Source organism: Conger conger, chromosome 11 (assembly GCF_963514075.1).
Source record: "Conger conger chromosome 11, fConCon1.1, whole genome shotgun sequence".
NCBI lineage: Eukaryota > Metazoa > Chordata > Actinopteri > Anguilliformes > Congridae > Conger > Conger conger.
The window spans coordinates 24,191,783-24,204,677 of record NC_083770.1 but is presented as its reverse complement, the minus strand read 5'-3'; the positions used below and the strand labels follow the sequence as shown (position 1 = coordinate 24,204,677).

Here is a 12,895-nt window from a genome sequence, read left to right as displayed (position 1 = left end):
TTGTTTAATTTAGCACTTTATGGCTTGGCTGCTCAATGATTAACCACTGTATGTAAACACAGCCCACAAGTGAGGATTCCAGCAGAGTGAGAGTGAGAGTGATAATGAGAGAGAGAAAGACAGAGAGTCCCCTCTGCAGAGTGTTTTGGGGTGCCCATGTGTTACCTGTTCGCCTCAGAACAGGATGGGCTTGTCCGCAGTCTTTTCCTGGACGTAGGAGGTGAAGCGCTTGAGGAATTTGGGGTATTCCCGTTTGGCCACAGCTCGGAGAACTGAGGCAGGAGCCCATCCGCCCGGATTCACTGGACACAGGAGGAAACAACCGATTAAAACCCCCCATTCATCTCACATTCCGTCAGTCAGTTTTCAAAAAATCTTGGAATTTGACAGAGCAAAGTACAGCCTACATTGATCAAAAGGCCCAAATAAATCTATGGAGAAGAAAATAGCTGCCCTATTTTGTAGAAATTTATTTTTAATGGAATCAAAAACAACAGCAATGAATTACTATTCCAGGCGCAAATATCAACATGTTAGCAATGACTGCAGTCAGAAACACCCCTAATAAGTCATACCTTATGACACAATTACATGATTACAGGCGCACATTCAAGAGAAGGCAGCTTGTGTGAAACTATTGGAGGTAGCACATCTCGTGTGCTACCTCCAAGGATATCATGTGGAAATCTCTTGCAATTTTTTTGTTTGCATCAAACTGCATCAAATGCACACTTCCTCCTTATATTCTAAAAACTATTTCAAGAAAAGCGCCTTTTGCCCAGTCAGGACTCCCTACACATACCACAGCCTAGAGACACCTGCAAGCAGAGTTCTGACTGCATAGGCGTTACCGTTAGCGACGTAGGTGATTCTGCAGAGGATGTTGTCTCTGCTGATCTCTTTGTCGCCCTCTGGTGGGCTGACCAGGGTCTGGCAGATCATGGCCACGTTAATTTTGGCACGGACACATCTGTTTGTGGGCTAGGAGAAAAAACGAAACAACGAAAAAAGTAAGCGATAAAACCATGAAGGTGATGAATGAGACTGAACATCCAGGTTGACACAACACACATTTTTAATAGCCACCCTTTTAATAACTACTTTAGATCACTTAAGAGAGTTTGTAGGACTATCACAGTCTATTTTGCCTCACAAAGAAAAAAGAACCCAGAGGTCACACTATTTAAGCAAGTTACTTACAAGGGCACCGTCATGATCTACAGAAAAGTTGCAGACAAGCCAAGTATCAGGGTCGTTCTCGTTGTTGGCCAGGATTTTGCGGATTGCGGACAGGTACAGAACATCCCTTTGGGAGGCCGGCCACACTCTCTGTATGTGAAAAGAGATACCCTCAGGGGTTAAACCTGATCTGCTCAGATGAGCAGTCTGACAATAACATACACAGAGCGCTTATCAGCTGCTCCTGTGCCAGGGTGTCAGCCAAGTTCCTGATAAAACTCTTTACCTTATGTGTCTGGTAGACGATGATTGCGTTGTCTGAGAGCGTCTCCACGACGTGGAAGTTTTCAATGGTCGCTGGAAGGGGAAATGGCATGGTGAGAACAGTTATAAGGAGAATGCGCTGGACATTCAGTGTACTGACACACTGCACTCACTCTCCCAGTCGTTCCGGACCTCCGTGTTCCAGAAATAGTGGCAGACCTCGTGGCCGGTCACACCCTTGACTGCGTGTGTGGCTTTCAGAGGGTCCAGAACGATACCGTTCTCCTCCACCTCTCTCCTGTACACCTAAAACACACCACCATTTTATTTGCATAGAGTGAATATTAGCAACATCAGCTGTCCCTATCGACCGTTAACAGTAACACCATATCTTCAAATTTATTCGTTCATGCCAAGTCATACATTTGAAGGCACTATTCCTAATGAATTTATTTTACTTTCCCCGCAATAAATACAGAAAGTCAGCTTAAAAACTAGCAACTGTCTTGCAGCACCATCTAGTGGCACACAGAAGAACAGCACTGCAAAACGATTTCAGCTCACAGTTCAACTCATCGCTTTACCACCAATAGCAGGGAGGGGCCTGAGGGTGGCGCATAATTTGACCTTTTTTTCAGGACTTATTTGTTTGCAGTGTTGGAGCTGCAACGTGCGCTAGTGCATGTTTCTCTCGGACCAGGACACTCACTCACCTTCATCTCGCCCTCCTCCACCACCAGCTGCCAGTTGGCATCTCCGCCCACATCCTGCAGTGAGTAGGTCATGTGATTCTGCACCATCTCCTCCACCTGAAACACACACCAACAGCACACTCAGCTCAGCTGCCTTTTCCTGAAAGTGCGCCTGCAATACAGGGAGAATTCAGGAATGTCTTTAATGTAACAGCGTCGTTCTGCTGACCAACTCTCATAGCATCTGGTGACAGCCATGAGCCTAAGTGGACTAATTCTCCAGAAACCATCTCTAAATTCAGAGGGTAATGCTGCTGGTTATCCTCTGAGGAACAGCGTGTTGCCCGAGTGGGCGAATCGCCGGCTGCACCCACCATTCAGAGAACTTGCTTTCTCTCTCTGCATCTTCCTTCATTTCTCTGTTCCCCATTCATTTTTATTCAGTGCACTTCGCATACTTGAGATTAAAGATCCAGAAGGCAGAATGCCTTTTTTATTTTTACACGCTTCCAGTTGACAAATGTTGATTGGTTTGTAAATTTCCACATTACGCAGACAATAAAGTTTCTATTATTAATCTTTTCCTTCACTTTCCCTGCTTCCACACTCTTCCTCTCCCTCCTCTTATTTACACACACTGACTCACACACACACAAATGCACACATGCACAGTGCAGTTATATGATGTTAAACTTTTATCTTCCAAGCACCATGCAGGAGGATGCATATCACTACTGAACTGCTACCAACAACTAATTCTGTTTTCATTCTGTTTTAATCAGAAACATGATGCAACCATTTTCAAAACAAGCTCAAGCAATTACCATAGTCAATACAGTAAAGACATGGAAAAAAATCATCTCACAATCTGCTCCTTTTAAAGGAAATTTCATGACATGCATGCGGTTTAAATGAAAGTACATCTTTCATTTCCATCAGACTTTCTGATATCCCAGAGCTGAAACCAGGACCGTGTTTGATTCCAGATACAGAAGTACAGATCATCTCATTTGTCCAAATATGGCCAGTCAATAACATGGACTTCCTCAGAAGATGCTTTTCTGTGCACCACTGGTAATGTTGGTTGATAACATTAGGCCAAATTAATTTATTATGTTGGTCTGCTGAAGCCTAAGCAGGTTTTCCAGCCCTTCTTTAAACAAACAAAAAAGTTAGGGGAGAGGTCAGACTGGTTCAGAAAGGCAGAAACTCTTCAAAGAAAGAGTGAAATGTGAAAAGGAAAGCTCTGCACCTCGGAACAGGAGGGGCCACCCCTGGAATGGCAAACAGAAGACACAGGAGCTACCCAGAGCTCCCCATGAAACGGTCTCTGCTGGAAGTTCAACCTGAAAGGCTGTGCACATTCAGCAACTCCACACAAAAGGCTTCTCTCTACTGGCCAAACATTAAAATAGAACTGGAGGTGCAGCAAACTTCATGCCAGGAAATGTGCCTGCGCGTGTCCGCGTGTTAGCAGAACCAGTGCTGCATGCAGTTACGGGGCAGTGGGAGGAGTTGGCCCCTGTGAGGGGAGGGTGCAGTGTGTGGACAGCAGACCTCTGGGCAGTAGGGGGCGCACTGTGTGAATACAGTACCTGTGCGCTGAATCTGTGAGCGTCAGAGGCACTGACTAGATCAATAGTAGAGCAGCTACGGGGCTGAACCACAATGAGAAACAAATAAGCCACAGTAAGCAACAGAGAGAGACAATGAGCCACCATGAGCAACAGAGAGAGACAAAATCAAATGAGAAACAGAGAGACAAATGAGCCACAGTGAGAAACAGAGACAAAAGAGCCACAGCGAGAAACAGAGAGACAAACGAGAGACAAAAGAGCCACAGCAAGAAACAGAGACAAATGAGACAAATTAGCCACAGTGAGAAACAGAGACAAAAGAGCCACAGCGAGAAACAGAGAGACAAACGAGAAACAAAAGAGCCACAGCAAGAAACAGAGACAAACGAGAGACAAATGAGCCACAGTGAGAAACAGAGAGACAAACGGGAGACAAAAGAGCCACAGCAAGAAACAGAGAGACAAACGAGAGACAAATGAGCCACAGTGAGAAACAGAGAGACAAACGGGAGACAAAAGAGCCACAGCAAGAAACAGAGACAAACGAGAGACAAATGAGCCACAGTGAGAAACAGAGAGACAAACGGGAAACAAATGAGCCATAGTGAGAAAGAGACACACAGCAAGCTCATGTAAGTCCTGAATAAGGACCCTGAGCTGGTGTGTGTTTTGGTCCGAGCTGTGGTGTTAGAGTCAGTGGAGGGGCAGAAGAGAGAGGAATGAGTTTTCTGGTGAAAGGAGGCGTGTAGAAGGCGAGGCACAGCAGAGGGGGGAGGTACCTTCGGGGCGAAGCGGTGAGTACCGACGGAGCAGTACACGTCTCCCGAGGGAGCGGGGGCGGGCCGGTGTGTCCTGGACTTCTCCGACTGGGTCTGTGGTGCAGGGGAGGGGGGAGGCATGTTAAACAGTGGCTATGACATCGGTAAAGGGGACTGCACACATACCGTGCCAACTCAGGCACATGGCCGAAACAGAGGTTAAATTACAGTACGTTTATATACTGATATACAATACCCCCCCCCGCAACTGAATGCCCCAGTCCACTGAGAATTTATCCCACTATCTGGGACTTAATGAAACACTTAAAACTCCACGCAACAAGATGTCTGTGTACACAGAGTACAGATACAGGCCATAAGCACACCACTACCTGCTCCTCCATCTTGTCCTGTCTGTCCAGGGCGGCTTCAACTGCATCAAAGAACTCGTCTTCATTAATGAGGCTGTTTGGACCTTCCTGTGAAATCACAGTGAAAACAATCTCCATTAAGACACCAAAACTCAAATTCAGGAAAAACGCGATGCTTGTATTTCCAGCAGCGGAACTGCTTAATGCCTCTAATCAGACAGATCAGTGCTAGAACAGGAGAAACCATCTGCCGGAAAATGAGCTTCGCTGCATCCAGTCTCTGCATGGTAAAGTAGCACTTACTTCATAATCAGGGCCTCCAAAGTGCGATTTCTTTTTCAGTTCTGCCATGGCGGTCTTATAGGCATCCTCTACTCGTCGCCTTTTCTCCATCTCCTTCAGAAAGAGAAAGAGAAAGAGAGAGGGAGAGCACATTACATTCATTCAGCTGCCTTAAAAAGCAACACAGCGGCGACAACGCTCTAAAATATGATTCAAGTGTGATGGGAACAGTCTGAGGATCATCTTATTTTTAACCCTTTAATCAGATTCACTGTTCAGCCTGACACATCAAACGCAACACCTCTGTACATTTACATTTAATATCAGAATAAAATTATAAATACACACCAGCACACTCACTGCCTTCAAACTGCATCAGCTTAAGACACGTGTGTCTGTGTGTGTCCAAGTTTACAAGTGTCAGTGTGCACGTGTACGCTCATAGTTTACAACCAGCACCAATCAGGATAAATGTTAGTACACCTTGTGTTTTGGAGAGCCACAGTTTGCTGATTTTCTTTTGCTTTTGCGCCTTAATTCTGAAATTATTGTCCCAGCAAATCCAGGTGAGGTGAATTTAATTAATCAAACCATTTGGCTCAACAGAAGCAGGGTTAAGGACTCCTGTGCTAAAGTTAACCTTCTACATTACACAGTCAGTACCTCCCCATAACTTCTGCATCAGTCATCATTCAAAATATCCTTTCACTAGTTTCCATCTATAACATTTCACAACAAAGTTTAAAACCACTCTTCCCCTTTGAGTGAGAAATCTAGGAAACAGACAGGCAGGACAAGAAGCCATACATTAGGAAATATGAAACTTTTCACCCATTCACTCTACACCCGAGAGCTCCAACACCCAGTGACACCGAAACCGAGGAAAGAACCTGAACCACGCCCAGCTGAAACCCTTCAGGCCCCACGGTGCAGCGAGCCGGGGGCCCCACGGTGTAGCGAGCGAGCCGGTCAAGCGAGGAGGACCTACAGCGCACACGCCGCTCTCAGCGCGCAGCGGGATCCACTTCTGCTTGTCACTCTGCGGAGACGGTGACACCCAGTGCAGCTTGGGGCTCCAGAAGCGCAGCCCGTACGTGGACCAGCTCGCCGACGAAGAGCTCTTCCTCATCCTCCGGCCGGGGAGCAAGGAGACGCGGGGAGACTGGTTCTGACCGGCGTCTGAGCTCCTGCTGTCGCAAAATCCGCCACCTCTGCCTCCGCTCTCCTGCGTTCCCACACTCCGCTCACAGCTCTGCTACGGTTTCAAGCAACAGGAACTTCCTGTCTACCTGTCAGGCTTCACATTTACCCCTAAAAACCGAAGAACCGGTTCTGCAAGCACGGACAGAGCCAGCTCGTGTGACAGCGTAGGTTTCGCAATTAGCACATGGACAGGGCGTTAAGCCTCTTTCAAAATACCTCCTAGAGCTCTGAGGTTAGGATCTACTGATTGCCTCTTCTTGCCAATCTGGCACGCTGGCCTTCCGCATTTTTTTAGATTTTCGAAGCAGCCGCATTCTTCCGTGGGTTATGCCCTTTTGAGTGTACAAACCTTTACCAGTGGCCAAAAAAGAAGATAGCAAGATAGCATGATTTGTCTTTCAAGTACTGATAAAAATGTATAAACAACCTGAATTGTGCTTTGAAGTGTACAGGAATTTATGACAGGTTTTACAAGTTCAAATTGCTGGTTAAGCACTCAGTGCGATTTTATTTCCACGTATAATGAGGATTTAGCAATGACTTCTGTGACCACAGAATCTCGCAATCCTGGAAGGACTGTTAAGCATTTGAAATGAGATGGCGTCACTTATTTTAAAGTTCCAGAAAGGTGTAAAATCCAGGTTCAGAAAGTACAAGTCCTCCCAAGTATTTTGTTCCAATCCAATTCTTCAGCTGGGGGGACAGTTGTTAGTGAAACTAGCTGGATGAGTTTGTGGGTGGAAGGCAGGACTTTTACTCTCAGACTCCAAGACTTTCTCCCTCTTAAAGCAGCAGTAATATGGGTAGAGGTATATTGTTTCCTCACTCAACTGCTCCAGCCTACCGGTCTGTGGGCCCAGTGCTTCCTGTTCACAGAGGCCTGAAGAGCCTGGAGTAATGTGCATCAACAGGAATACCTCGGTGGCCATTATGCATAAACCAGTAATGCAGTAATGCATAATCAGACTAGCTGAGTTCACTGCCAGAGCGCTGGTCTCAAATTACAGAGCATGCTCATTCCCAAACATTTTATAATGGCCATTTAGCTAAAATTGTTAAAAAAAAAAAAAAGAAAAAACTAAACAAAAGAGAATGTTAATGGACTAAGAGCAAGGCTATCCACTGGAAAACTAGTTTCCACTGTCTTTATGATACGGTAAATAATAATCTGCTTTATGGCTAGGGACGGCCCATTGAAAACCAGGCTGTGGCTGGAAGAGGTCTCCTGTAGCAATGTGAACGCAGCACAAGGGCGAGACGTCTGGAAGTTAAACTGCCTTCCCAAATCCCTGAGATTATGAAAAAATGTCAGACATTGACATCTTTCAACCAAACAAAAGATACCAAAAAAACTGTTGGGGGTACGACTGTTTGGGAGGGAGGGGGCTGTGTTTGGGGTAGGTGCGGGCTGTGTTTGGGGGGGGGGGGGGCAGGTGTGTTTAGTGGGGGAGGGCTGTGTATTGGATGGGTGCTCGTACCTTGTCCAGTCTTTTCTGCCAGTTGTCCTCTCTCTTCACCATGAGCTCGATGCAGTGGGAGAGTGTGGATAGGATCCCGGCCGTCGTGGCCTTAAACGTGATGGCCTCGCCCTTAAAGTCGATCCCATTGACTCCTCTGAGGCTTGTGCTCGGAGACACTGGAACATCACGCACAGCATCTATCACACACCACCATTTCCCTTTCTCACAGAAATAAAGAGCCCACTGCACTGCGAATGGTGTGAACTGCAGGATACGCTCAAAGCTCAAATTCAGCTTTATTTATAAACTCAGTTTCTGCAGCCATGTAAGGCAGACTCATGATTAGAGCTAACATTTCCCCATTACACTAGTCTCATCCAGCTCACGTTTCTCTTTGCCGTCGTTGTGGTTGTGAAAATTATCGCCATCCGGACGAGTGTTTGGAAAGCCATCCTCATCATCTTCCACGACTGGAAACAAAAATATTACATAATGATGTAAAAAATGTAGATAACAGACTGTCGACATCTTCAGGGTTTAAAAGTGAGTGAAAGGGCAGCCGGACTGTGTGTTAGGAACGGCCTGGTCCATTAACAGACAATGGAGGTGCAGTGTGAGCAGGAGCAGATGCTAACCCACAAGCAGCTGTTCTTCTACAGGAACAACAGCACTGCATTCATCTGGGCTGGACCCAGGAACACTCAGCTAAAACTCATCCACCCAGTCAGGCCATTTTAATTAATGCTGCTTACAGAAGAGGAGAAGTGCACTCCTATAACAAGTTTTTACTCCGTGAGACTCAGTGCTTTCCCCAAAGATTGCACATGCTGATGTCATGTCACTCAGTGAAGCAGCATCCTTCACATTTTCAAATCAGGCAGAATGAATATTAAGGTTTTCTGAGCAAATTTAAAAAGAGCTGCAAAAAACATGCATTCTATGAAAGGAATTATTATTGTTAATTGACACGTATAATATTGCTTTAATTTTAAAAGGGATATGATCGATAAACACTTCAATGCTGTGCCATTTGTGAATAAGATTAAGGAACTGATCAGTCAGGAAATGAAATGTGTTAGCAGTGGTGAGGCGCTGTACATTTTCTGTAGCTTTACTGTGTTCTGGCTACAACTTATACGACTAAGGTTAAACTCATAGAGACTAAGGTTTCAACTCATAGAGACTAAGGTTTCAACTCATAGAGACTAAGGTTTAAACTCATAGAGACTTCCAGAATGTTACTGTGTAACCTGCGTAAAGCATGAGAAACCCAAGTTTTTACCTTTATCCCTCTGGAGCTCGTCTTTGGACACGCAGTCGGCACAGACGTCAAAGTACTTCTGCAGTGTGTCCACCTGTCTGCAGAGAATGTCCCGGAAGGTCTCCATCTCCGCCAGCTTCTCCCGTAAACTGTGTCCTTTCTGCAGACGGCACAGACAGGACAGCTGAACTCTGCGCTGCTGGCGGCGGTTCACTCTCTCCAGCGACATTTCCCAGAGCCAAGCGCAGTAACGCTACCGTGAGAGGGGACAGGCAGCGACTCGGGCAGTCGTGCTGTGTGGGGGACAGTGAACACCACGAGGGGGGGGGGGGGGGGGCGCATTCTGCTCCCAGCATGTAATCGAGTTCACTGAACACACGCACACACTCACACTCACACTGGTGTCCCGTCAATATCTCGTGGAAGACAACTCTCCCAGCTCAGATAATGCATAAAGCCCATCTGCATTCAATTACACATAAAGACCAGTATTTATCAGGTGAAAATGAGATAGGATGCATGTATGACTAAGCAGCTCTGCATAACAATGCACTTTTCTTCATCGCCTGTGTAACTGAGCATTGAGTGTTGGGTAGATTTCTGCCATATTTAATTAGTCAACGTCACATCAACGCCCTGTAGACCACTCTACTACTGTCCCAAGCTACATTTGGAGGTTAAAGACACTGACTGGACTTCTATTTGGCAGAAGGGACAAGCGGAATTTTAATAATCTTTCTGATGTGAAGTATGTTTATACATAGAACACGTAATTTATAATGAAACATTATTCTCTTTTAAGCATATGGGAATGGTCATATAGTGATACTGTGAAAACATACACTGAATACATCACATGCATTATAAAAACCACTTGTATCACTGGCCGTATGTGTAGAGCTTCACCTTAAAGGAGGAGGTTGAGGTAGCGGAATAGCCGCTCGCCGCTGAGGTGAGGGAGAGGAGGGAGCCATGACGCCGAAGACTGGACTCCGACCCATAGCCTGATTCTGCCTGTGAGAAGAGAGTAACACAGAGTAACACAGCCCGAGTACAGCCTACAGCCACAACCTACAGCCACACACACAATCTACAGCCTGAGTACAGCACACAACATACTGCCTGAACACAGCACACAACATACAGTCTGAATACAACACACAACCTACAGCCTGAATACAGCACACAACCTACAGTCTGAATACAGCACACACAACCAACAGCCTGCATACAGCACACATCCTACAGCCTGAATACAGCACACACAACCAACAGCCTGGGTACAGCACACAACATACAGCCTGAACACAGCACACAACCTACAGTCGGAATACAACACACAACCTACAGCCTGAATACAGCACACACAATTTACAGTCACACACACAACCTACAGCCTGAATACAGCACATACAATCTACAGTCACACACACAACCTACAGCCGGAGTACAGCACACACAAACCGAAATACCAAACCCACCCATGTGGAAAAAGTAGCTGCCCCCTTGAACAGGTCGAACCGCTTGTAGGCAGATTAACCCGACAACCCCAACAATTTGATATCAGTCTTTCATATCACTGTGAAGCAACTTTAGCCCACTCGCAGAACTGCTTTTGTCTTTGTGCGTGTACTGCTAATTTCTGATTTAATTGGTCGGTTCTCAAACATGAACTGCTTGGCTACTCGGCTAGCCACTGGTAGTTAACAGTTAACCGGATGAAGAGGCTCCCGCCAGATTAACAGCATGAGACCAGACGGTGTGAGGGTAAACAGAAGCAAGCCTGTGAATGTGACTTTATGGTACAGCAGCAATGAGAGAGCGAGAGAGAGCGAGAGAGAGAGAGAGCGAGAGAGCGAGAGAGTGAGAGAGCGAGAGAGAGAGAGAGAGGGACTGAACAGGCCTGCTCAGGGGTTAAACGCAGTGCAACACGTGAGGAACAGAGACACAGAGATGTGTTCTCCAGATTCGAGACCCCTCCTGCACAGTCACATTTTACTCCTTACGCAACAACACTAAATCACTCCAGGGAAAAGGGCCTTCTGCGGAATCCCACGGGATTGGGAGTATACGGCCTGTGTTGCTAAGCGATGCCTGAAGCAGAATTAGGTGCAACACAGTTCTAATTTACTCAAACTGTCACACTGCAAAATGCATTCAACAGCAGTATTTAGCAATCAATAAAAGGCACAATAGTGTTGAGCAAATAATTTAAACTTAAACTTATTCTTAAATGAGGTTAATCATTTTATATATTTAAGCACAGGAAACTTTAACACTTGATGGTAATACACCAGAGTCATTCTTCTTGTTTGCAGGCATCTCCATATGGAAGCAGAAACTTAAACCACATTGAGAGTTCACTCAGGGATCTGAGGAAGACTCAGGGTTTGGGGAAGAGTCGGGGGTCAGAGGGGGGTTTGAGGAAGAATCAGGCATCTGAGGAAGAGTCGGGGGTCGGAGGAAGACTAGGTGGGTTTGAGGAAGACTTGGGGTTCTGAGGAAGACTTGAAGAAGGGAGCAGATATTTTTGTCACAAGACAAAAGGGGGTAGCAGACAGGTTATAGTACAGACAGTTACATAACTTCAGTCCCCTCAGCCTGTTTTAAAGGAACAGTACTCAAACACATGCAAAGGGCATCACACTGGTCCTTAGGGCTTAAATATAACCAACGTAACCATCATAAGTCAGATGCTGCAGCCCCCTGGGAACATTGAGGATATTTCTGCCCTGCAGCCATCCCCGGGAGTTTAAGTGTTGCTGCTTGCTAGCAGAGAAGAACTCATTGATACTGAATTAAAAATGTATGGTAAGTGTCCTCTTTGAACTGTACATTGGCCAAATACTAAACTCATTCTCAAGTAAACTTTACTTTAGAAAATATGAAAAAAATGTTTTGTGCCATTCAGTCACCTGAGGTGCAGGTCAAATAGAGCTGTAGCTGATTTTGGGGAATTACCTGCAGCTGAAATTTTATCAAAAATATGAACCACAGTTGCATTCAGCCCTAACATCATATTACACTCTGTTAGCCAGGTTATAAACCCATACTCAGTGATTAAATGATTAAAACAATATGGATCCTGTTTGTGCAGCATGCATAATTCCATCTTAACGCATGAGGCCACTTCATATTCCAGAGCTCTCTGCTTCCCCTTGTGTGCCACTGGGTGGCGCCAGAAGAACACTTTTCTATTTCAGTGTGGTTACTGTAGGTCAAAGACCAGGAGTAACCCTAGCAGTGTTGTATGCGCTGCTCCTAGCCTCTGTCTTGCCAAACTTGCAACCTCTAATCACATTCCCCCCGATACCATCGATCAATATACCTGCTATCTGTGGCATCACTGACACTAAAACACACACACCACACACACCAGGGCCTGTGTGGGTGCTCGCAGGAACACAGCACACAGTGGGGTTTAAAGTTCTGTGATTCAGTCAAACAGCTGGGAACTCAGGGGACAGTTTCACACAGTTCTGCCATTGTGCCATCAAACAGTGGCACAAAGATATAAAACCGTTTCATATGATACTGTGCCCATGATGCATGCTGTAGAGCCTCAGCGATAAACACACCTACACCACATATACCTTGAGTTGACCCAGTTATAGTCCAGAACTTTCCTGGTCTGATTTCTGCAGATAGTACTGTATTATTTACATATTTAAAAGTTGGAGGACAAAGGCTTGCAAAATATAAGCTCTAACAGCAATAGGTCTCAGTCTCAGAGTACTAGACAAACATAATGAGTTTGTGCTCACAGTGTGACTCAGACGACAGCAGGAATGTGAGAAAATGCTTCTGCAGCGATGTGCTAAGAGGCAGCAGCACATGCCCCGCGCCCC

General features: G+C 45.8%; 1 protein-coding gene across 6 annotated transcripts in view; it reads right to left on the bottom strand.

Moving 5' to 3' along the window:
* Positions 1 to 12,895, bottom strand: part of LOC133140765 (ceramide transfer protein-like) — a 29,048-nt gene that overhangs the window by 3,879 nt on the left and 12,274 nt on the right. For 2 of the 6 annotated variants that reach the window (XM_061260950.1, XM_061260952.1), the window contains 15 exons: positions 9,954 to 10,061; positions 9,069 to 9,207; positions 8,173 to 8,256; positions 7,805 to 7,962; positions 6,112 to 6,378; positions 5,145 to 5,237; positions 4,863 to 4,949; positions 4,492 to 4,584; positions 3,731 to 3,793; positions 2,157 to 2,252; positions 1,617 to 1,749; positions 1,466 to 1,536; positions 1,201 to 1,329; positions 852 to 981; positions 166 to 302 (listed from right to left, as the gene is read on the bottom strand). In XM_061260950.1, the coding sequence (XP_061116934.1) occupies positions 175 to 302; positions 852 to 981; positions 1,201 to 1,329; positions 1,466 to 1,536; positions 1,617 to 1,749; positions 2,157 to 2,252; positions 3,731 to 3,793; positions 4,492 to 4,584; positions 4,863 to 4,949; positions 5,145 to 5,237; positions 6,112 to 6,378; positions 7,805 to 7,962; positions 8,173 to 8,256; positions 9,069 to 9,207; positions 9,954 to 10,061 (1,779 nt within the window). In that variant the 3' untranslated portion in view covers positions 166 to 174. The remainder of the gene's footprint in view (positions 1 to 165; positions 303 to 851; positions 982 to 1,200; positions 1,330 to 1,465; positions 1,537 to 1,616; positions 1,750 to 2,156; positions 2,253 to 3,730; positions 3,794 to 4,491; positions 4,585 to 4,862; positions 4,950 to 5,144; positions 5,238 to 6,111; positions 6,379 to 7,804; positions 7,963 to 8,172; positions 8,257 to 9,068; positions 9,208 to 9,953; positions 10,062 to 12,895) is intronic. The other 4 variants (XM_061260953.1, XM_061260954.1, XM_061260955.1 and 1 more) reach the window with 4 other exon arrangements.